This window comes from Toxotes jaculatrix, chromosome 11, assembly GCF_017976425.1.
Source record: "Toxotes jaculatrix isolate fToxJac2 chromosome 11, fToxJac2.pri, whole genome shotgun sequence".
Taxonomy (NCBI): Eukaryota; Metazoa; Chordata; class Actinopteri; family Toxotidae; genus Toxotes; species Toxotes jaculatrix.
Window position 1 is genome coordinate 22,830,598 of NC_054404.1, and position 24,408 is coordinate 22,855,005.

The 24,408-nt window shown below is 43.6% G+C and overlaps 1 protein-coding gene across 2 annotated transcripts in view; it reads left to right on the top strand.

Annotated features, from left to right (window-relative positions):
* fbxw4 (F-box and WD repeat domain containing 4) overlaps positions 1–24,408 on the top strand; it is a 38,434-nt gene that overhangs the window by 3,745 nt on the left and 10,281 nt on the right. For both annotated transcript variants that reach the window (XR_005894899.1, XM_041049884.1), the window contains exons 4-6: positions 1,489–1,621; positions 1,854–1,939; positions 18,826–18,891. Coding sequence is in view for 1 of the 2 variants with exons in the window: in XM_041049884.1 (XP_040905818.1) it covers positions 1,489–1,621; positions 1,854–1,939; positions 18,826–18,891 (285 nt within the window). In the remaining variant the exon portion in view is untranslated. The remainder of the gene's footprint in view (positions 1–1,488; positions 1,622–1,853; positions 1,940–18,825; positions 18,892–24,408) is intronic.

A 24,408-nucleotide genomic window follows, 5' to 3' on the forward strand; every position in this document is an offset into this window, starting at 1 on the left:
TTTTGCCGCACAAAGGATGTGCAAATGAATGAGTCAGCACTTTGGAGTCAGTTGGGCGTTCATGGGCTGCTGAGGCCTGTGCTGACAAATGTGATATTTAATTTTTATGCTGTCTGCACAAATGTGCACAAACAATTTATTAATATCCTGATCATGTGGGGTAAACTGGTGCAGCTATGTCCTGTACAATTATCTTGTAAGTCAAATTATATTGGAGTCTGAAGTTTATATCATCCTTTATGTTGCAAGGAATTTTCTGTGTTGATGCATTTCACAGTGTCAAAAGCTCCTGAAAATTAACACACACATGACAAGTGAAGTGACCTACTAAGTATTGAACTTCTGTTACCTTGTCTGGGACAGCCAGACTGAAAAGATGAGGCTGCTGAAGAAGTGACTGTTTCATCTAAGGGTCTTACGCCACGGCAACAAGTCACGAGGTGTTCAGCCAGGCAGAAATCTGGCAGCAGACAGGTGTTCCCAGATGTGCTGTCTAAGAAGGACACATGCGAGGCTAAGGATTGGAAACACAGCGGTCAGCCAATAAAGCAGAACACCTCAGATAGTGCAGCAGACGAAAGACACACCAAGGTGTCCATCAGAACTCACAGAGACCAGTGGGACCCTGATACGCCATGTCCAGTTCAGAGAAGTCTGGTCAGAAGTGGTGTTTCTGGAAGACTTACAGCCAAAAAAACATTCCTCCAATGTGGAATCAAAGCCAGCAGCCTCACCTGTGCACCAAAACACATGAACTGGGCTGTGGAAAAATGGCAGCAGGTGCTCTGGACCGGTGAGTCAAAATTCGAAATATTTGGCTCTAAGAGGAGCAATTTGTGAACCAAAGGGCTGGAAAGCGCTACAAGGATCATTGTCTGCTGGCAACAGTGAAGCATAGTGGAGGTTCCTTTCAGGTTTGAAGCTACAAATGGGTCTGGGGATTCTGTGAAAATTAGTTTCCTTAGTGCAGAGAAATACAAGCAGATTCTTATCCATCGCAGTCCCATCAGGGAGCCCCCTGATCAAGCCCAAACACACAGCCAGGGTCATAAAGAACTATCTTTGAAGACAAGAGGAACAAGGAGTCCTACAGAGCCCTGTTCTCAACATCATGGGGTCAGTCTGGGATCACATACAGAGACAGAAGACACTGAGACAGACTAAATCCACAGGATAACTGTGGCAACTTCTCCAAGATGCTTGGAACAACCTACCTGCCGAGCATCTTGAACAACTGTGAGCAGGTGTATGAGGAGGACTGGGGCTGTTTTAAAGGCAGAGGGGGGTCACAGCAAATACTGGTTTGATTTAGTATTTTTTTTTCTCTTTCCTGCACTTTGTAAGAAGTTTACTCATAAATAAAAACTATTCATGGCATTATTAATGAAACAATCCTGACTTTGCTTTTAGTGCACAGTTCTGTCTACATTAAGATAAAGTATATTAAGATGAGGTTAGTCCTAAAAATGACTCCCCTTTGTCTGTCAGTGACGGCAAGATCCTGGTCCACAGTAGGACGAGTGACATGTCGGTGGAGTTATCGGGTCACAACCAGGAAGTCAACTGCCTGGACTCTAAAGATGGACTCATCATCAGTGGATCCAGGGACAGAACAGCCCGGGTCAGAACACCTCTACAATTCAGATTTACTAATGTGATGCACAGAGCCAGTGGTGTTTATAATCCACATTATAGTCAATGCTGTAAACATTAACCATGTTATATTTCACTTAAGATTCAATTCATCATAAGCTTCGCTGATGTTTCAGCACTATGTGACACGGACATATCATTGTATGTCTGTCTATACACGTGTTATAAATTGTGCTTACTTGGGACTTTTATTTCTCTAGATCTGGACTTTGGCTTCCTCCTGCCCCAGAGTCACAATTCCCATGTATGACAGAGTGTGGTCTGTTGCCATTAGTCCCACAATGAGGTACGCATTTGCTCAGAATCACTCTTAGTTGCATCGCACACACACTCATTTCCCACAGTGCTTTAATTTGTATTTTAATAAGACTAATAAGACTTTGTACAAATCAGAGGGACTGAGTTAACATTTATAGGAAATAGTAAAGGCTGGAATATCCATAAAGGGGCTGACTGAGGTGGGCTTCAGAGAGCGGAACCTAATTCTTTGTAGTGGTGCTTTAGAAGAGCCTTTGATTTCTCAGCCATGTTTACACTCAGACACTTAATAAGACACACTCACACACCCTCGCTCACAGCACTGAAGACATGCAGGCAGACAGATGCAGAGCACTGTAACAGGATCCTGACTTCATCACCTGCTAGTCCAGCAGAGAGGACAGGTGATCGTCCATCTGGCTGCAGAGTGGAAACATCACAGGTCCGAGGTCGGGTGTGTGTGGGTGTGCGGGGGGGGGGTTCCCATCTCACTAAATGCCTGCTCTGTATACAGCTTCAGGATTTATTACACAGTACAGTAGTTAATGGTAGCTCCTTTGGTTTTTGCATAGCCGGGTACTGCTTTGGTTAAATATTCCTCTGTTTCACTGCAGTTTTGTGAGAGAATGGTCTCAGCAGGGTTTCTGTTGATTCAGTTAAGTCAGTGGCATCTTTGTCTGGTCTGCCTACAGTACTTTTATACCATTATCCTGTCAGACAAGGACAGCTGTTTTGTATTCACGGAGTTAAAAATTGTTCAGAATAGTTTATGTCAGGAGTTTGTTTTTGCAGTTGCAGAACATGATCAGAAAAAAAAAACAAGCTGGCCTGTGACCAGGCAGAACATTTCTGAAAAACCTCAGGTTGTGTTAGACGTTTCCGTAACTTTCAGTGTGAACATTTTAAAACTAATTTCTTTGCTTACGCAAAGGATGCGTTCGCTGTGAGTTGTAAAATCCTGTCTCATAGCAGGATAAACCAGAACATCTGACAGCCACTGGGTTGTGATGGGACACAAACTCTGGTGTCCCACATTAAAGTCAGATGCACTAGCGCCCGTCCACCTCCACAGGACATGCTACTTCCTGCAGTGACTCTGAGTGTGTGCTGCTGAGTGGTCCAGTATGGACAGAATTACTATGATTCCAGTCTTAGTCCGGTCATAGTCTGATCCTTAAGCCCTGTAAATAAGCGAGGAGCAGATAAAATATCCACTTTTCTGTTTAAAACTTGTAGCCGTTGCCCACAAGGAAATACGAAATCCAGACTATAAGCATACATGCGTGGTGGCCTCGTCTGTCTGGTCCAGGCCTCTGAGAGTGTCTCTCAGATCTGAGAGGAACAGGCAGATTATCCACATCATTAATTCTCCAATTTGCTGGCTGAAATAGCAGACCGTGCCTCAGCCTGCTGCCCCCTCATAATGGAAACCTGCTCCCTACCTCTCACTGACCAGCGGCCTGGTTAATTAAAACTCCTCTGGAAACCAGGTGTCAACTCACTGATATACATATTAAACCCACTTCTGCTCTGCACACCGAGTAACTCACCACTCCAGCTGGTTCCTCAGAGGAAAACAGAGTTTTTGTCACCTTTTTTCACCTCAGTTGTTTCAGCAAAAGTCCGTCTAAAAGTCATAGAGCAGAGGTCTTCAACAGGGGGTCCGCGGAGGTACTGCAGGAGGGGTCATGAAATTTTTGGTTGATTAGACAATTTTCTACCGATCGGTAATCAATATTCATGTTACACTTCCTGTGAATGGTCTGTAAATGTTATTAGTGTTTCAGACAGTATCAGTTTCACTCTGAAGTTTATGTTTGCAGACACAGTGTGTGTATGTGCACACATGTGCAGCCCCTAAAGCAGCACACAGCCCAATCTGCACCATACACACCTTCACCTCTTTCAGAAGCTTTGTACCTCTATTTAATGCCCAGCAGCTTCTCAAGTAAACACCACAGAACCATGGTTAATGGCCTGAATGGTAGAAGACACTTGTACCATTAAATGCACAAGCATGATTTACTTATCTGCATGAAAATATAATATAATGGAAATAATGTAAACCTCTGCAAAACGGCTAAAATTTTCTTTCCAATACTCCAAGAAATAATCTTCTCGCAGGATTGTCCATGTTGTCTTTATGACATGTCGTTTTGTTCAGTTTACAACTATTTACATCATCTGCCAATATCCATGTATGGCCCTGTATGGTTATGGTTGGACAACTAAAATACTTTAAGGTAAACAAACAAATGCTGGACACCTGAACCTCCACACTCATTAACCTTCCACCCGTATAAGAATCAGCATGGCTGTGGATGTAAATCACGTGCCATATAACTGTCCAGCTGCACGATGACAGCTCAGTTCATGACTGAATGATATTAAAATCAGTGTAGAAGAGAATGTCACTGCCTATAACAAACATTTTGGATTGACCATTTTTGACATATTGCTGAATAACTGTCTACAAATGTATTTTAAAATTGTCATCAGCCAAATTTAGACACAGTGCTGATCCTTACATTGTCCCAAAAGCCTTCATTAGTTGAACCATGGTCTCCAGCTGCGGTGGTTTCAGGTCAGGAGGCTGATTCTCTTCCCAGATGTGCGACCCAAGACAGACGTCGTAATTCACTCTCTTTAACAGTTTGTGGCGTTTGCTTGTGCGTAGTGCCACTTTGACAGATTTTGTGAGATGTTTAAATGTTAGTTCAGAGTGAGCGAGGGACAGAGTGGCTGCCTCCACAGAACAGGAGAGAAGCAGCTTGTGTTAGCAATGCAACTGTCCCTGCTTCACTCTCAAACCTTTCCTTCTAGTTCTTACACAGGCTAGAGTTATTTTCAGGAACTCGTCCACAGCCACAGGAGACATTATACAGCTGTTTTCACAGGCTGAGCTGTACTCCTCTGATTCTGATAAGTGAACTTGGTGGAGCACCCCATTAAAAGTTAGAAGCACCTGTTTCTGACAGTTGATGCCCGACAAGTGATTACGAAAAGTATATCAACAACCAACTCGTGGAAAATCAGTTTGCGCAGACCTGATAATCTGTAAACTACTCAATCCATCTCACACATACTGTACACACACGTCTCATCCCACCTCTGTTTCCATCTCTTTGTTTCTGTTGTTCCACTGGATATCATCTCAAGGTCTGTTAGTGAGGATTATTGTGGCTGCAGTGAAATGCCAAGGCTAGTGCAGGACGGCCGTCCCCGTTCACTCTCCCTGCCTCCTCGGAAAAGATATCGATCCCATCCGTGCCCGTGGACCTTGGCTTCTTCCCCCCCCCCCCCCCCCCCCCCCAATTCAGTTTGCTTTTCTCTCTTGTGTTCCTTTTTCCACACCGTATTGTGTGCTCACACTCTGATGGAGCTCATATTGGACAGGGTCAGTGAAATATGACGAGGCACTACAGGAGGCAGCAGGGGTAAAATAAGGTCAGACAGGTTTTTCTCACACTGTTATCTGTCTGTTTTTGTCCCTCTGTGGGTAAATCTTCTACTGTACATGGTTTTCAGTGGTTCCTTCCACCACAATCTCTTAATTTTACCTTGTAAGGTAAAATTAAAAGATAAAAAAAGCAATCATTGCATTTCTGTCTTTTAGTTTAAAATGAAATTGAGAACTCAGACATGAGATTGAAATCTGGACTCAAGATGCTGAGTTCCTTGCAGAGGTTGAGTTCTTTGCAGAGGCCAAGATTCCTGCAGATATCCTAGCTGAGGGTCCTGGCTGTTCCCTTGCCCTGAGGAACGTGGCCTCAGCCAACTCTCACAGGAATAGTTTCTGCAGTAGCCTTTAGGACTTGACCATGGCACCAGAAATATTGTCACCTTTCCTAGTGCCTTATGGGAGCATCTCAGGATGTGCTCTGGGGTTCCATGTTTGGAGCACAGTTGGCCAGAATTGACAGGCTGGGGAGCATGTTGTACACCTTCCTTGATCCAGTGGGGCTCAGCTTTCCACAGCTCAGCCCATGTCACTACTCATGTCTACTCCAGCACATTGTCCCACCATGACCAGGTAGCCCCTGCGCCCCACTGCCAGCATCCTGGATGACCTCTCCCACTCACTGCTGATCTGCTTCTCCTTAGTAGCATCAGTCTGGGAAGATCTCAACCCCACTCCGCCATGAGTCACCTCTCCCACCGGTTTGCTTCAGTCCAGCACTGACTAGGCTTCCACTGCATGCATCTTGTCTCAGTGTCCACCTGTATTTCAGCTGTGGTCACCTTCAGGTCAGCTGACTATTGAATTCCTTTTCCTAGGATCTGAGTGGCAGTTGCCGCTGGTTGTTGTTCCCATAGAATGTGATGCTGCTCAGTCTCCCAGACAGCACCAACCATCACCAGAGGGGAGTACTTACTTTTATCTCCAAGGCCTCATGGCAGAATGCCTCGAAGGCACAGCCATGCTTTAAACTTTCCTGGCAGCTCCTGACCGCTCCACTACTCTCAGCCAACTCTCCACATCAATACAGGTGGACCTGATGGATGATATATCCCTCATGGTGCTGTCAGACACCTTGCCAAGGTTCTTTACTTGGCTTACCTGCTTTTTCAGTGCTGGTAGGGACGGTAGAATAACAGGAGAAACCGGAGCAGGGTGGTGAGTATGACATGACTGGGTTATTGTACTGATGGAAGTCGTTCAGTGAACATGGACACAAATGGAATTCACCGTGTGAGCCGTTACAGTAAACCACTGCCCCTGTTTACCTGGCCTTTATTGGTTCATGCCTGCTAATATTTGAGACTCCATAAGAATTTACAGTAGATTCTATTAGCGATGAGTCTCCTGCTTGTTTATCGCTCTAATTCTCTCCTCTGTGTCTCTAGCTTACTCTGACTGCTGTATACCTTGTTTGTGCGGGTCCAGGCAATAGGAAGTGGGGCAGGTGGTTAGCTAATAGTTGACTAAGGTGTTTCCTGAAGACTCTGCTCGCGTTCAAACAAGACCCAACAGGTTGAAGTGTGGGCTGGGCAGCTGCAGATGTGGAGCGGCAGGTCACGGCTGATAAGGTTTCTCGGACCAGGCTGGCTTTGAGCTCAACGCTTGGCTGGTTGCATGTCCAGCTCATAGTGATCTTCTGTGGACATGAAGTTTGGGTTTGGGCTGGAAGATCTCTCATTAGCTTTTTTTCTTCCCAATAGCCAGTCTGCATCCATGGTGCAGGTATAACAGTGGTGGAGATGAATTTTTCACTGAGGAATGGTGCAGTATTTTTCATCACAATGACACAGAAGCAGGTTTTTGCATGTTAATGCAGCTTTGATGGTTCCTCATGCTAAGTAGCAAACAGCAGGTCATGAGTATTTTTACATGAACGTTAATAAGGAAATCTGATTATTCATACCTGTGTGTATATGACTCTGACTCAACTATCAATTATCATCTCTTGTGCATAAGAAATAGTTTACACTAAAGTATTGTTTACAGTAAGTAAACAATCATGGAAAAATGCTCATACACATTACAAGAAAAATCCTGCAGTCAAACTTGTTCTCAAGTAAATCTATTACCAGCAAAAAGGATTTAAAGTGTTGTTGTTGATGATTTATTACTAAATTGTCTTACATTAACATGTAAGACAATTTAAACTCCCTTATATATATATGTGAGGAGTTTATAATAGTACCACTTATTTTACAAACTGGCCATGTTTTTATGTTAAACCTAATCTGTGAAGTAAATACTAACTATAACGTATGTCTGATAACTGTAGTGTGGTGCAGAGTAAAGTTAAATTGAAGGTGTTTAAGTATTTTCATTACAAATTCACTATTTATTTTCAGTACAGATTTTCACTTAGGTAGAATATAAACATAGAACATAGTCATATCATGTGGAGCAAATGGAAACAGTTTTTCCATGGTGCAGTGACCCTTAGGGTGATAGTTACTGAGCCGGTGGCAAATTAGTACGAGCGGTGCAAAGTTTAGCATTACTGCAGTTCTCTAATTGACTGAAGTTGGATTGAGGAGTTACAGCATAGATTGTGGCTGAAGTTATGGTGGAACCACCACAGATGTGTGTGTGGCGTGACTTTGATTTATATTTTAGCGTTGACTTTTTTAGTTGACTGACGTAGCACCACTGCAATGCTAGGGGGCAGTCTTACGTACCCTACGTGTCTAGTGACTAGACACCATGAAACCGTGTTTACATCAGTCACTTGCAACATGGTACAGTTGAAGGTTAGTCGATGGGGTGAACTTGAATTTACTTAACTTGCTCTGAAATAACAGCTTTGCCTTCTGTTACTGAGAAAAAAAAGGCGACAGCCTCGCAGGAGGAGATGGTATGTGGACCATCGACACCATAGCCCCGACATGTAGTTACATTTTAGTCCAGATGCACATCAGCTACAGTGTAGTCTATGCCATAACCTGCGAGCCTGCTTCCAAGGCACGTCTAGAAAAAGTTCAGAAAAGTCTGTGGAACTTGTTGGTACCAACTTTTAAAGCTCCTTTTTTGGAAACGACGACTTAAGAAAACAGCCACAGATCCTCAGTAAAAATCCCAATTTGAAGTTACAAATTAGTTCTTTTGAAACATGCCGAACCCTTGACACAGCCTCCCTCAGACACCAGGAGCCAAATTTAGCACAAACATTGTGACCCTTGGTGTAACAGCCTTGTCATGTCTGTATAAATTCAAAATGAGCATTAATGTACGGTAAGAAGTCATCACTTTAAGAGACAGAAGAAGCCAGCGGCGTTACAGCCCTGTCCACACTAAACACTGAAAACCTTTTCACAATAAGAAACCAGGAATTTTGCTGTTAACCTGACTGTGATGACCGCTCATGCCAAGTAGCACAGAGCCAGTAATGTCTGCATGTTGCCTGATGCCAATTTCCTGCCAGACTAGGTGGGTATCCTGACTTGGAGCTGGGGTGGGGTTTGGCGTCGGGGGTACGCTACACTGACCACTAGTGTAGAGAAGTGGGGGGCTGGGGCTGGGGCTAGGCAGAAGCCAGTGAAGGGAGAAGCTACCCTGAAGAGAGGTGAGAACAGGGAGGGGGTTAGAATTGTTTTGTCTAGAATTCCTCAAGCACAACTACAAAGATGTTGCAGGGGCCAAAAGCGCTTTTGAAAGTTTCCAAAAGGAGAACATGATTGTTGGATAAACCGTCCCCAATTCGCCACTTTCTCACCACCGCCGGGGGAGGATGACCTCTGACCTCCGGTATGAAAGTACAGGGTGACGCCACAGCAGCCACCCAGCCAGCCAGAGCCGGCCCTCTCTGACTGCACCCCCACCGCCGCCACCACCCAACCTCACACACTCCAATTTCACCCCCACTGCTCTGCCCCACTCAACCGCAAGAAAAAACCCGAAATTCACGTCTTTCTCTTTGGTCTCTCCCGAGCCGTCCCTGTGGCTCAGGAGTCAAGAATTCAATTAGTTAAAAAAAGAGAAGAAAAGAGCGAGGCTGCAACAATGCAGCGATAAGGGGGCAGAATGTGCGTTCCCACACGCTAAATACAGGGCGCTTTCCCTGGGGCCCACAGAGCCAGAGGACCCGCACCGCAGGAGGCGAGAATAATCACAGCTCCCTCTGAACCCCTTCATTACACACACACACACACACACACTCTCACACACACACACACACCTTACATTCCTTACTCACATAGATAGCTTCATGGGGACACACATTACAGGCAGACATTCCCTTGAAGAGAGACACACCTTTGCAGACACGCTGCACACATAAACACACACAGAGAAAAACTTCCAGCACACGCACACACACAGATTCACACCACAAACACACACACATACACACAGCACATAAAGACCTCTCATTACACGCTGGCCTCATACAGGTGTTCTCAGGTCTCAGGTTTACCAAGGAAGAGTGTTTTCATGTATTCGCTTTGCAAGACACACTCTGCCTGATGTTAGACAAACAGAACTGCAGACACACAACTGTCCAAGTCTGTTTCCCAACAATATTTGCAGAACAACATGTGGTAGAGATGTATTTTGTGATTTGTTAATCTGCTGAGGATTTTTTTTTTCTTACTGTGGGAGCTGGGTAATATAGCTGAGATTAGTACTAATATTAGGGTCTTAAAGATTAATTGATTAGCAATTTAAGAGAAAATCATCATCAGCAGATAAATGGTAAACATTTGCTGTGTCTGTTTATCACAGTAAATTTACTTTGTGCTTTTGACTGACATGTTTTGGACTCCATGATAATCATTAATCGTAAAACTGATGGACAGATTAAGGGAGAATGAGGTGGCAACGTGGTGCAGTGGTGAGCACTGTTGCCCTGTGATAGCCTGGCCACCTGTCCAGGGTGTACGCTGCCTCTCACCCAGTGTCAGCTGGGATTGACTCCATCACCCACAACCCTCAGAAGGATAAACAGTCCATCTGATGAATGGACTAAGTAAGAATAAAGATAATCGTCAGCTGCAGCTCTTATCACAATATTAGCATGAATATGTTTCTACTCAGTATGTTAAATGTTTTAACGTATTTTATTATAATTTGATTTAAATAACACATTTTTGTAAAAGCACATGTATTTATTGTGATATTATAAGTTTTTCAGAGCCCAGAGTTAGAGATAAAGGTGTTAACGGTTATTGAATGATCAACTTTGCTGTGCATTAATTTTCTGAGATTTGTTTATTTATTTATTTTTTAGAATACCTCTATTTAGTCGAGGCAGGTTTTACATTTGGATTTTTAAAAACACAAATCGCCGTACCCACAGTGTTAAGGTCTCCGTGTGCAGATTGATCCAGGCACCGCGGAGCATTAACAGCGTGGGAGTGTGTGATGTGCACCGGCGGCAGTGTTATTCATACAGCACATTATCCTAATGAGCGTCACTCCCACCACATTTTGAGCAGCAGAAAGCTCTGTGATCACTGAAGCTCTGCTTCTAGTGGATCCCAATTTAAAACTTGTCAGTCGCGCTCCTTGCCGACCCCGACTATACAGACACTTGTCACAGAGACCTCCTTTCACTGATTCACACCAAAATGTCACAGAATTATTGTGGATTGGTTTAAAAAGGCTGTTTTCAGGGTTAGAAATGGTCTTTGTTTTTTTTTGTTTTGTTTTTTTTCTTGAACAAAATCCTGCTATAGCCTCTATGAATTGAATTGCTTGTTCAAAAGGAGTAATTCCACATAGTTTTGCTGTCCTCTGGTCCTCAAGGGGAAATAGCTCAGTGCAGTGAAGTGTGTCACCTCCTGATGAAGGTCTTAGCACGGCCACAATGTTTTTAACAAGTCATCTCTTGGTATCCATTAATTAGGAGACATTCATCCATCAGTCCATCAAAGTGTCCACTTAGCCATCATCTAGTTAATGGCATAATATTACTGATTTATTTAATAACTGATTCATTTCTGTTTTGTGTTATCAAGTAAAAATATCGAAGATGGGTAGATGACATCTTCAAAAATGCAAAACAAAAAAAATTAAATGAACACAGGGTTTTAAAAAGTATGAACATTTAACATGAAAAACAATAAAGATAATAATAAGAGAGGTGTAAAACATAATAGCTATAACAAAAATTGAAGGCATCATGATGTGAATATGCTGATGCAGTAAAGACTCCCAGGCTGTTTGTGAAAAAGTCCTGATAGATGGGTTCAGAGTCTTCAGGAGTTCACCGCTAGGTTTGGGCTTCGACAGCATTTTATTGAATTTGAATCCAGTATCAAACTAGAAATAGTGGTTTGGTTAGATTTAGGCAGAAGAAGTCATTGGTTATGTGGTTATAAGTAGTTTCAAATGGCAAACGAACGGCGACCTGAGCGTGTTGAAGTCCTGTGATTTGTTGATGCGTCCACCCACCCCACCCTCCTCCATATGTGGATTTTGTCACTCTATACAGCATCACCTGACTTCCTCCTTTGCTCCTGTAATAATTACCTCATCCGCAAGAGGTCACCTAACAGGAAGACTTAACTCTGAGTCACAACAATTTGCAGAAGGAGCTTAAGAAAACATAAGATCACGTTTACATTTCCTACAAAATGTATTTGTTGTTGTTATATAGAAACATAATTTCTAGGGGACGTGGTTGTGCAGTCACACTATGTTTCAGCATTTACAGTAATATTATCCTGTAAATGTCACTTGTGGCATCAGTAGCTGCTGTTCAGCCAAACTACACAAACTTTCTCTAACAGATGTATTTTTACTCCACTTACAGGAACATGTTATTGTTGTTATCAAGGTACCATTGAGACCAAACAGGATTTTAGAATCAGCTAGCTAGCATTAGCGTGTTGTTGCGTCTGGGGTGTGTGTGTGTCCAGTGGGGACGGTTGTGTTGGATCCCCGGTCTGTTCCAGGCGGCTGAACAGAGCCGAGGGGCCGGCTGAGGAATGTCCTGGTGACCCTACACACAGGAGACACAAACAGAAGCCAAAAGGGCCACAGGGGGGGTGGGGATGGGAGAACTGGGTCCAGGCGTGTGTGTCTGTGTATGTGTGTGTATGTGTGTGTGTGTGTGTGTTCATGCATAGCAGTGTGAATTTGTGACAGAGAGAAAGTGCATGTTTGTGTGCATGCATATGTTTGCCCATGCATATCGGTGTATAAGAAAGGGCTAGAGGGAGCGAGGGCGAGGAGGCTGGGAGTGAAAGAGAGAGAGAGAGAGAGAGAGAGAGAGAGAGAGAGAGAGAGAGAGAGAGAGGTGTGTGTGTGTGTGTGTCTGTGTGTCAGCGGGGATCAGCACTTGCACCCTTTGGCCATTGTCTCCCTCCCTGACCGATATAAAAGCATCATAACCCTTTGAGCTCAGACATATTTAGAAAGCAGATAAAAGCACTTTTTACAAACTAGATACACGTCAGACACAAAGCCTGGGGTCAAGCGCAACAAATTAACAACCCTCTTTCTGACGGGAGGTAGGGTGGGGAGGAGAGGGTTGGAGAGGGTGAGGAGGGGGTTGACATGGCAAAGCTAAACCGCCCCTGGAGTCCAGAGCCAAATGCCTCCACATTCCCAGAGTGGGGATTTGGGCTGCTCTCCTGCATTAATGTGTAATTGGTCTGAGGGTGAGAGAATAAATACTAAAAGATAAATACTGACTTACTTTTTGTGTTTGTGTCTTATTAGAAGACTTCTAATTCTAAAAACAAAATAAAATAAAATTGAATCACACCATTTTAAATCATCAGGCCATCACAGCTTTTACATCTGGCAAATATATGGCATGTAATTATTATAGGATGTGATTGGGAACACAAACATAGTTGGAGGAGTCCATCAATCAAATAAAGGTCATTTATTATGTATCAAGCAAAAACAAACAAAAAAAAAGTTTCCTCCATCACTGCGTAGGAAGAGGATATAGATTTGGTCATTACCAAATATCAGGAGGCATTCAATGGCTACTTCATCCAAAACAAAATAAAAGGCTTTATACGTCAGCCCTGGTAGTATCCAGCCATGCAGACAGTTCTGCTTTCATTGGCCCAGATTTTGATATATATCTCCACGGTGTAACAGTCCTCAAACCCCCAAACAGTGGAGGTAAATTCACTTTCATTTGTGCTTTGTCTTTCCAGAAAGTGTCCTTGTCTCTCAGGATAGTCCACAGGCCTCACTGTTGGAGAAAAATTCTCTGTTGTCCAAATGTATTATATTTTTGAATTCTTTTTCTGTGGGTAATGAAGTCTTGGTCAGAGCTGCTGCAGTAGCCAGCAGCTGAAGGAAGCGGAGCAGGTGAGAGTATTATAATCAGCTTCATTCGGTTACAGAGATGTTAAAATGTCCGGTTTTCTTGCTGAGTTGCTGCAGACAGGTAGCTCACACATACAACAGAGCAACATTTGGTGGAAATAAAATCTTTAACTACATGTTATGTGCCTTTAAGTTGCAGTTGTGTTTACCTTTTCTAATATATTATTATCTGCACTGATTGACATTATATTTTTTTGATATACTCTTTACTAAACTCTGTTGGAGGCTGGTGGTGCAGTATTTAGCCCTGTGGACTGTCAGCTTAGAGGTCCTGGGTTTGAATCCTCATGTGTGCAGTGTGCAAGGGTTTCCTCTGCTCTCCTCTGATAGTACACTGACATGCAGGTCAGGTTAACAGATAAGCAATAAGCATGACATAGAAAATGGATGGATGATTGTATTTCCCACACTCATGGTTTGCTAACTGAAATAACTATCAGTTGATAGTAGGTTTTATCTGAGGCCTCTCTACAGCGTGACTGTTTGATATTATCATTGTTAGGGGTCATCAGGTGCATGAAAGCACACAAATGAACTGGTTTGTCATTCATGATGTAAAGCACAGCCATATCTTTGCACTATTTACAGTGTCGCTGATTTAATTTTAAACGTAAATGTATTAAAAATCAAAAACTGAAATCTCTTGTTTACAAAAGTAATCATGGATTCAGGTACATCCCGCAGTCACAGCCGGATTTACCTCCTAGAGGGCCCAGGACAAACATTTGCTGTTGGGCCCCTATCATCCCCCAAAATACATAGATGTTTCATTATTTTACCAGTCACCCAGAAACCAACCAGTACTCTAGAGTACTGGATCGATTGACAGAAAATTAATTGGCAACAAATGATGCAGATCCAAGCGATACAGGATAAATATGGGGTTTTTAGGGGGTCTGGGGCTAGTGGAAAGTCACCCACACTGCCTAGTTCGTAATCAAGCCTTGGCCCTAGTTGTGCATGATACTGTACCTTGGAAAGCCACCTGTAAATACATGTAGAGAGGCTTCCTGTCCTGTCCTGTCCTGTCCTGTCCTGTCCTGTCCTGTCCTGTCCTGTCCTGTCCTGTCCTGTCCTGTCCTGTAGAAGATGGTGTTGGTGTGTGCTGAGTTGGGATCAGAGAATGGTGACAGTCTCGACAGCAGCAGTGTGTTGGTGGTGGTCTTGGGAAAGCGTGGTGCTCCCTGTGCGGTCAGAGTGTTGATTTGGAGCTAACAATGTTGGTACTGTTGGACTCAACTCCCAGCAGGGGCTCTCACACTTTGTGTGTGTGTGTGTTGTTGTTGTTGTTGCTGCTGCTGCCCATGTCTGTGCTTCTGAGTGTGTGTTTGCACGCATGAGAGAGTGTTGTGAATGTGTGTAGATGCGTTTCTTCATATCTGTGATTTGTGTGCGTGTGTGTGTGTGTGTGTGTGTGTGTGTGGGGCTGGGTTCCCACTGAGGACTCAGTGAGTTTGTGTGACCCTGCCACACAGGCCCTTAGATAATACAGCCAGCTGATGAGGTTACCCAAACGGCAGCGGAGGCCCAGCATGCTGCTAATGATGAGAGGCGGAGTGAGGGGGGAGGCACAGATCAGGACAGAGGAGGGTGACTCCGTTTGGTCAGAGATATGACTGTGTGTGTATGAGTGTGTGCATGTGTGTGTGTGTGTGTGTGTGTGTGTGTGTGTGTGTGTGTGTGTGTGTGTGTGTGTGTGTGTGTGTGTGTGTGTGTGTGTGTGTGTTTGTGTGTGTGTGTTTGTATGTGTGTGTGTTTAGGGGGGACATCTGCCCCACATTAGGCGAGAGAGGCTCTGACCTTAGCAGCTATAATATCAGTGCAAGCTCTGACCCCAGATCAGGCCTGGTTGGCGCTTCAGAAGGGTGAGAGAGCTGGGGGAGACGAGGGGGTAGTCGTTCTTTCATTGTATGGCCGGTGTCCCCCGCCCTGCCTCCGCCAGTGCCACGGCCCAGTGAGGGGTGAGTAATGTGAGTAATGGAGAGTAATAGGGTCCAGATAGTGAGTGTGACCGTAACCCTATTGTATCCTGTGTCAACGGGTCAGAGGTCACCCACCACGCATACTGGTCCCGGCCCTGCCCGACCCATTTGGGCCATAAATGAGTTTACCCAACACTAATTACTGGGGGCCTGCCAATGGGCTGCGCTGCTTAACGGACCTGACAGCTGCCTCTATGTCCCCCTACCCCACCACCACACCACCCCCCAACAGCCCTGTCCTGTCCTGCCACCCTTTTAAACCCCCCAACACACACACACACACACACACACACACATCCCACTCATCACCACTCCCCTTGGCAGTGCATGCGTGTGTTGATGCCAGCAGCATCCCTCAGTCACAGCTCTGTCTGGTACTGTCTGGACGGCTGCGCGGACTTTTTACGTAACAGCCCTTTCTGAGAACTCATCTGGAGCCCCGTTGGATGAGTTCGATTTGAATTTACAGTCATCTGTCAATGTTTTAGTATTACATAATAACAACTCCAGAAGGGACACTTTGGATGGAGAATGTGCAGAAAATATGACATGACAACTTTTGCTCCAGGGGGTACTGAGTGGATCCCAGTCCAGACTACAGCTCCAGACCGTGGTTGTCGGCAACGTAGGTTTTGTTTTAGAGGGGTTTGCACAAAACGAAGGTAGTGGTTTGTGCATTTATCTAGAAAATAATGTATTCCGAAATTGGTTATTGAGTAATTTATTAAATTGATTGATTGGTTGATTAAATGATGTCATGCAATATTGTGGGTAGATCTTTATCAGTTGAGGGCACACTGGTGGCCTAGGGGTGCTGAGAATTCATTGTCGGGGTTTAGCTTCGTCTCTGGATTGTGGCACAGTTTCCACGCACAGAGGATGTTATGAAAAGATGCAGTGTGACAACAGGGCAGCAGCACTGGATGTCTTGTTTGAGTAGTTAAATGAAGGCACGGGCTCGTGTCAGATTCCGACAGGGATCCTAACCTATCCTCCGCCACAGCTGGAGCTAATAGCTTCCTTCCCTTCACTGTGGTTTACAGGCAGGGAGTTAACCTTGGGGTCAACATAAATGTGGTTTCTGGTTTGAATATACATACACTCAGTCCCTGAAACTATCTCTGGAATTTTCTTATACCCTTACGCATCCACTGAAGGCCGTCTGGTTTATCTGTAGGCTGCAAATGACCATGTTAGCAATGTTGTCAGTTTTGTCTTTTATGCCCTTGAGATAAATCAAAAACAGTTTAGGGTCTATAAACAAAAGATCCAGATAAATATTCAACAACCACTGTTGCCTTGTATTAATTAATGCACAAAATAATTAATACTTCAGGTTCATTTATTGTGAAATTAGTTGCAGTACTAATCTACCAATGTGCCTCCTAACTCATGTGAATAGCGTTGGTAAAGATAAAAAAGAAGAAGTGGAGAACTGTGGTGGCTTTCATGGTTTTGCTCAAACAAATCTCTCCTGAGCCGTGTTTGTATTTTCAGTTCCACAGTCTTTGTGTGAATTTTCATTTTTATGTCAGTGAAATCAGCTTCTGTATTTCTTTAGAATCTGACGTGCTCCTTCTGGTCTTAGACCACTCTTTTTGCTTACCAATAAAGGGGGCTGGAGGGGCCTCATGTGTAGAGATGGAATATCAGTCCTGTCTGTGCTGGAAGTTACAACTCGTACCTTCAGTGGGTTCAGAGGTGTCAGTGTGTACAACCTGACCCTTGAGCTGCCCGACCACGTGCAGGAATTCAACACATTCAATGGCTTCAAGTATAGATGATGTTTAGTAAGGAGGGAAATCAGTGTGGGTTACCATGGCATCCTCAACCTTGTCTTTTTTTTTAAGACTTTGAATATTGGGACTCAGAAGTGGACATCATCAAACTGTGTTTAGGTCTGATTAAATATAGTATATTACTTTTGCTTTGAAGGGAACCTCTTCCTTTCTCCACCCTCTTCATGATTACACAGAAATGCTTCTGTCTCTGTGTCTCCATCTACAGTACTCACATCCAGCCAACAGCATTTGTCAGTAACTACCTCTCTGTTTGTAAAAGGCGGGCCCTCCCCCCTGTCCATCAACCCTGTAGGAGGGCACTAAGCCCTGAGACTCAGGCCCGGCTCAACAGAAGCCCCCCTACCACCAGCACCCCTGGTCACCACCCCACCCTCTACATAGCTTCTAACAGCCAAACACACCCCATCAGCCCTCTCCCACAGCGCTCCTCCCCTCTCCTTTCACCACTCCCACACCTCTCCACATGCGTGGCATTCAGTGTGCATACCTAGGCTGCTAATTCCAACCTGCCACTCCAATCAAAGGATCACGAGTGTTGTAGTTTTCTTCTCTTTTTCTTCAGCTAGGAAACAATGTGGGGTGGATGGAGGCAGGGGCGAGGGTTTGTGAGTGCTGCTATGTGACAGCAAGGAGAATCCCTGTTTTACACTTACACTTCATTTGATGGACAGATTGTAGTCCCAGTGTGATTTTGATGTACTGTTCTTGTCACTGGTAACACTAATCCTGAAGAAATATTTAAATATAGCAGGCCGATCTGAAGCTGTCTGAAGCTGTTAATGTTGGAGGAATGGTTTGAACGTAGGTCAGAGTCAAAAATATACATTTTGAATGGAATATTTTTGATGTTGGACCAAACAAAGCATTTAAAATGTCACCTTAGACTCAACAAACTGGTGAGCGCCACTATTTTTTGGAAGCTTTATAGACCAAAGGACACATCTATTGCAAAAAAAAAAAAAAAAGCAGAAATAAATGACAAAATAATCAAATAATTACCAAATACAAAGAATTATTTGTTGCAGCTTTCTGGAAAGAAGACATGCATTGTACAGTTTCACCTGGATGGTAAAATGAACACGACCAGGTCAGGTTACTGGTGGTAAACAGGGCTGTGTAGAACAAAAAGCGACACCTCTGTCTGTTTCTGTTTGTTTTTATAGCCACAGTTTGTCTGAATGAACACATCTGATTTTATTTGTGGCACACTGAGTTTTAGTAGCAGGCTGCTGACTTCCCTGATGTATTTGTTAGCCGCTACACAGGGTTGGATTTGTCTGAATGATAGATATTTATTCTACTGCTGTGGGTTTCATTGGAGAATTTTAGTTCAGCTCTTTTAAATACCTTTGTTCTCTCTCTCTCTCTCTTTCTGTGTTTACAGCTCCTTTGTCACAGGAACTGCATGCTGCAAGAACTTTTCCCCTCTTCGCATCTGGGATGTAGAACGGTAAGTCAGGAAGCTGCTCTGACACGCTACAGCTCGGCCATACATTGTGACACCTAAACAAATTACTGTTCGCTGTACGTGAGATGTTTTGTTATCCCAGGTGCTTCTGCAAGTTCAGTTTAGATCTTACAAATTGAACAACATCCTTACAAATACAAGAAGATGGTCAGCATTTAAATAACAAACAGATTCAGCAGCTCTTCAGCTTTTACTGCTGTTTCCTAAGGTTTTTACCTGGCAAGAGCCCAAATTGTTTCAAGAAACAAGGCAGGTTGGGTCCATGGATTCATGCTGTTGACACCAAAGGTTAAAAATTATTAATATTTAATAAGTATTAAATAGTTAAAGTGCATATTTCTATGTTTATTTATGGAACACGCTCAGATACAGATGTCCTGACAGAGATCATCCTAATGAACTGAGTGAATAGTCTCTCTGTACTGGATCAGAGGAGTGTGAATGTAGAAGCTGGAGTTCTCACCATGTTTGAGGACCATTTCAGACTCTCAGTGATGTAGACTCAAGGGATGGGGTTTGATAGCACAGAACTAAATCTGAATCCAGTTCCCGAATCCAAATCCTTTCGAGTCCCAAGTTTGTTTGGTGGAATGAAGACGTGAAGTAAAATTTAAAGAAAACACTTTCTTCCCTCCCTCTTTAATCTATTACCTTTAATTGCATTCTTTTTTTAGAAATAAATAATAGGGGACAGTAGGGGACATGTCCCTACAAGGCTTGAATTGTCAGCCCTGCAGAGGATAGACCTTCCATGTCATTCTAGCAACTACATTTTGGTACCCAGCTGCTGTGGGTTCAGATGTTTTCACTCAGTAATCAGGTTAGCTGCATGCTGACTGGACATGGGTGGGTTGTGTGATCGCTGGTTTGTATTGAGATGATGTATGAGAAGACTCAGACAGAATAACAGTGGAAGTGCATTCATATATTCTATATCCAGTCCACTGTGATTATCAGTTATGGACAGGTTTCACCTGTTCTTTTGTCCTGCGTGTGTGCATGAACACAGCAGCGGCGTGGCCCTTTATCTATCCAAAAAGCAAACGAAGCCCAGGTTTGAAAACACCACAGAACACACTAGTCTTGAGGAAGGAGCAGTTGAAAATGAGGGGGCCTCTGAAAATTCCTGTCTTTGAAAGGCGAGGCTTAAACCTGATACATCTTTGACAAGGCAGCTGTAATTCCCAGCTTTACCTGAGCCAATTAAAACAGGCCGACACGACACAACACAGGCCCGGACACAAAAAGCTGCTTCCTGCTTCCAAATGGCCTGGAAATCTGAGGAGGGGAGAAGACGGGAGACACACAGGGAGAGTGAGGGAAGGGATGAGTGGGCAAGTTATTCTGGAGTTTGCAGGTGTTGAGGGAAATTGACGTGGTTACAAAGTGTAGTGGACCTCGATAATGCAAGTGTCGTCTGAAGTCCAAGAGATTTCATTTTCTCCCTGGCCATACATGAGAAGCTGCCCCTGCCTGACGTGGAAATGTTTTCATAACGGGACAAGATGTTCACAAGATGTTCACAAGATCTTAAAACAGATTTACAAGATGTTCATACATAGCTTCAGTGGGAAAATGACACAGTTTCATGCATGTGACCCCAGCAGTCTTCATCCACGCCAACTCTTGCATCCACTTGCATCCACGCCAACTCTTGCAATTGTGAGCCTGAGTGAGAAGTGAGGACACTCTTCTTCCTTCATACTCAGTTGTGTTGCTGTCCAGCAGAGACAGCACTCCATCCCTCTGTGGACCAGAAGGCTAACATGGTGCGGGCACGGTGGGCTGTTTCTGCCACCGTCCTGTCATGTTGAAATAAAGATAAAACACACAGACATCTCTGTCTGAATGCAGATATACGAAACCTGCAATGTCTGGAAGTCTGCAGCCTGGTAGGCCTGTCAGACATCCACCACAGCAGTCTTACCTTTAAGAAGTTGTTGCTCATCCAGATGTTAATGGCAGCTGGACAGGTTCACTGTGGTCAGAGGCAGAGGCTGAGGGTGAAATGACTTTGCTGCTGTCGTCCTCTCATAGGTCCGTAAATACAGGCACCTGGAGAGTGTCTCACACAATGCCCCGCTGTGATTTTCCATCTGATAACTGGCTGAGAGCAGCATACCAGGCTGAGCGTGGCTGCACAGGCAAAGATGGGTGCAGGGTGAGGGCGATCAGGGCGCATTGTTCATATTTACTGTTACTGTGTACTCTGAAGCTTTAATCAGCACTCACACTGCTGTCACATCCAAACATTGTCGATGTGTGGGGTTGTGTTTTTTTTTTTTGTGTTCTTACTCTGTAGTTCACTGAGGTGCTGCTCTGACAGCCTCCGCTCCTCTGGTTTCAGTCTTTCCAGCAGATGTTGAACCTGCTGTGGGGATTTGCTGCCATTCAGACACCATCAGCATCAGTGAGCTCCATCACTGACGGTGGTGGGGAGGTCTGGCTCACAGGTGTTGGATGGGTTGAGGTCTGTGCTCTGTGCAGGACAGTCAGGTTCTTTCTTCATGGAGCTGCTTTGTGCACAGAGACCTGGGTCAGGTTGGAACAGGACAGGGGACCATTTGTATTCATCTGAGATGAATCTTTGAAATGAATGCATGCTAATGTCTCAGTCGTGAGGAACAATAACTTGCATGCACTTGTAAACACACTGGCTCCTCCCTCAGTTCCAGTAATCCCTTCAGACGCTGCAGATAGTTTCTGTCTGCCCCCACCCACCAGCATCAGCCTCAAGCCCTGTGCATTAGCGCAACCGCATGTCCCTTTGATTCACGACCCATCTGAACCAAAACATCTGAACCAAAACATCACAAACAAGACCGTTACACCTGCAGCAGCAAACAACGGCCGCAGCCAGATCAGAGACAAGAGACCGCAAGCTGCCAGGAAGGATTCCAGCAGTCACTTCCTGTCTCTGTGGAAAATAGTGGTGGTGCTGTGAGAAATATTTCCAGGTGGAAGGACGTTAGTTAGTTTTGTTATAAATCTTCATTTTAATCAAATCAGATCAAAGAAGAAATGTTATTTTTCACGTGCTGAGTTTAAGACATTTGATGTGGAATGATTAATAGTTTAATAGTGGAATTTACAGATCAGAAGAGATTGTGTTAATTGTAATGTCTCAGCAAACTGTTATAAGTTGACTGAGATTAGACAACAACCATTGACTTCACCTGCTGTAAGAACTACTTTAGTTAGAAAGCATATTTAGTTGTAATTAAAAACGTTCAGTGTATTAGCTTCATTCAGAGCTGTCAGCTATATCTCACAATTTTCCTCAGCAACTGCTCCCAAAGTAAAGAGCTTCCATGCAAACTAAGTATTTCCAGTGCCTTTAGAAAATCATCATACTCTGTCTAAATCCTCACTTTTTGTCACATAAGACCCTGGAAATTAAAATAAATTCAATCTAACATTTTCCAGCTGCATTTACATATTATAACCCTCATATTAACCAGGAGAATATTAATCATGGAGGTTAGGCAAGCTTGAAGGACTCACAAGCCTTTATGGCTGAGATTGGTCGACCTATGCATGTGACAGCAATTTCAAGATTCAAGAGTCTTTATTGTCATTATGCAAACATAAGGAAATTTTGCAGAGACTCCCGGCTTTAAGGCACACATATAAATAAATAACACAAATACTTATAAAATATAAACACAAAGTAGAGTAAGTAATAAAGTGGGCATTTCAGAAGCTCCTCACAAAGCTGGCCTGTGAGGCTCATTTGCACTTTGCAGAGCAACACATGGAAGACTCTGATGCCATGTGGCAAAAGGTTTTATGGTCAGGCTGAACTTTTTGGACTCAACTCCGAGTGCTATGTTTGGCCAAAAGCAAACACAGCAGACCACCCTAAACACACCATACCTACTGTGAAGCGTGGTGGCAGCAGCATCAGGTTGTAGGGGTGTTTGTCTTCAGTGGGGAAAGGGGCAAGTGATCAGGATTGAAAAGAAAATGGATAGACCCAGAACTGGTGAAGAGGAAAACCTGTGGCTTTCTGCTAAACAGCTGACGGTGTGCAGGTGATTCACTTTTAAGCTAAATGCTAAACACAACGCCAAAAAAAAAACATAACAGTAGCTTAAGGGTAAGAAGATAAATGATGTCCTTGAATGACCAAGGCAGAGCCCCGGCCTAAATCTGATTGAAAATCTGTGGATGGATAGTGGAAAACAGTCACTGCTTATCACAGCTTTTTTTGTTTTGTTTTTTAATGATCAATTTTTTTTTGTTTCCAACCCTGGAGGTTAGACACAATATATCAGGAGCATTCTTGTATCCTTATAATCCCTATGCAAATCATCAATCTCTGCATAAATCTATAGTTTTAAACAGAGTATTCTGACTTAACCATACATACATGATTCTACATTCTATCCATGTCCACATAATAGTCACTGACTGCCTTTTTTTTTGTTCCTCTGGTCTTCCCCATCCCTCCCCACAACCTGTATGGCACATGGGTATGAGAAACCTAAAACAGACAGAGGTTGAATACACAAACACTACACACAATTAAAAGAAAACATCAGACATTAGTTCCAAATCTGGGTTTAATCTGACTTTCCCAACTGGTTTGGACAAGACACCAGTTGAATTCGCCTTTGTGTTGTGTATCTGAGCTTTAGTGAGTTCCACAGTAATGATGCCTAATAATGAGAGTATCCACTGGGCGATGTGGAGTTTATTTAATACAAAGACCTAAAAGTAGTTTTCTGTGATATTTGGTAAGATTAATTCTCCTCGCACTGGGTATACTAGGAATATGAATTCCATATGTCAACATATGATTTTCAAATAGTCTTTGATCTTCATTGTTAATAAAATGAGAGAGAGTGTGGATGCCACCTTTATGCCAGGCAGGAAAAACCATAGTTTCCCCTCCTAAACAAAATAGTTTCAGAAATTGGTGTGTGAGTGTGCCACTTTACCTCCCTGTTTCCCAGTTTTTCAACTGACTGCCACATTTGGATAGAGTGAGATATAACAGGGCCAAACTTTTCCTGGCCATCCCTGTGAGATTAAACCGTGGAATAAAACTTTGTCTAATTTTTAAGCAGTAGCTTTACTACATTCAGTCAGGAGCCATAGCATGTTTTCACTTTTCAGATACTGAATACAAACTTCTAACGACAGGACGAAGACTCAGAGTGCCAAAGTGCAAATCAAACTGCTTGAATTTATCGTTTGTTCCAGCCTCCACCAGGCGGCTGAATGCTAATTCTAATGCAATGAGCAATAGAGCAGTTCCTTTTAAACCATTGTGTTGCTAAAATTTTCCTTGTGTGTGAAGCAGCTGTTTAGACTGTAGTATTTCCCCAAGGGAACAATAATGTTTACTTCACTTCTGATATATCAACCCCCCCTCCTGGTGTTTATTTGACAGAGAATTATGTTTTTCAGCTTTGATCACTTCCCTTTCCAAATCAATTTAGAAACAAGGCCATGTAACCTGTTCCAGTATCAGGGGACTGTGGGTAATGGAAG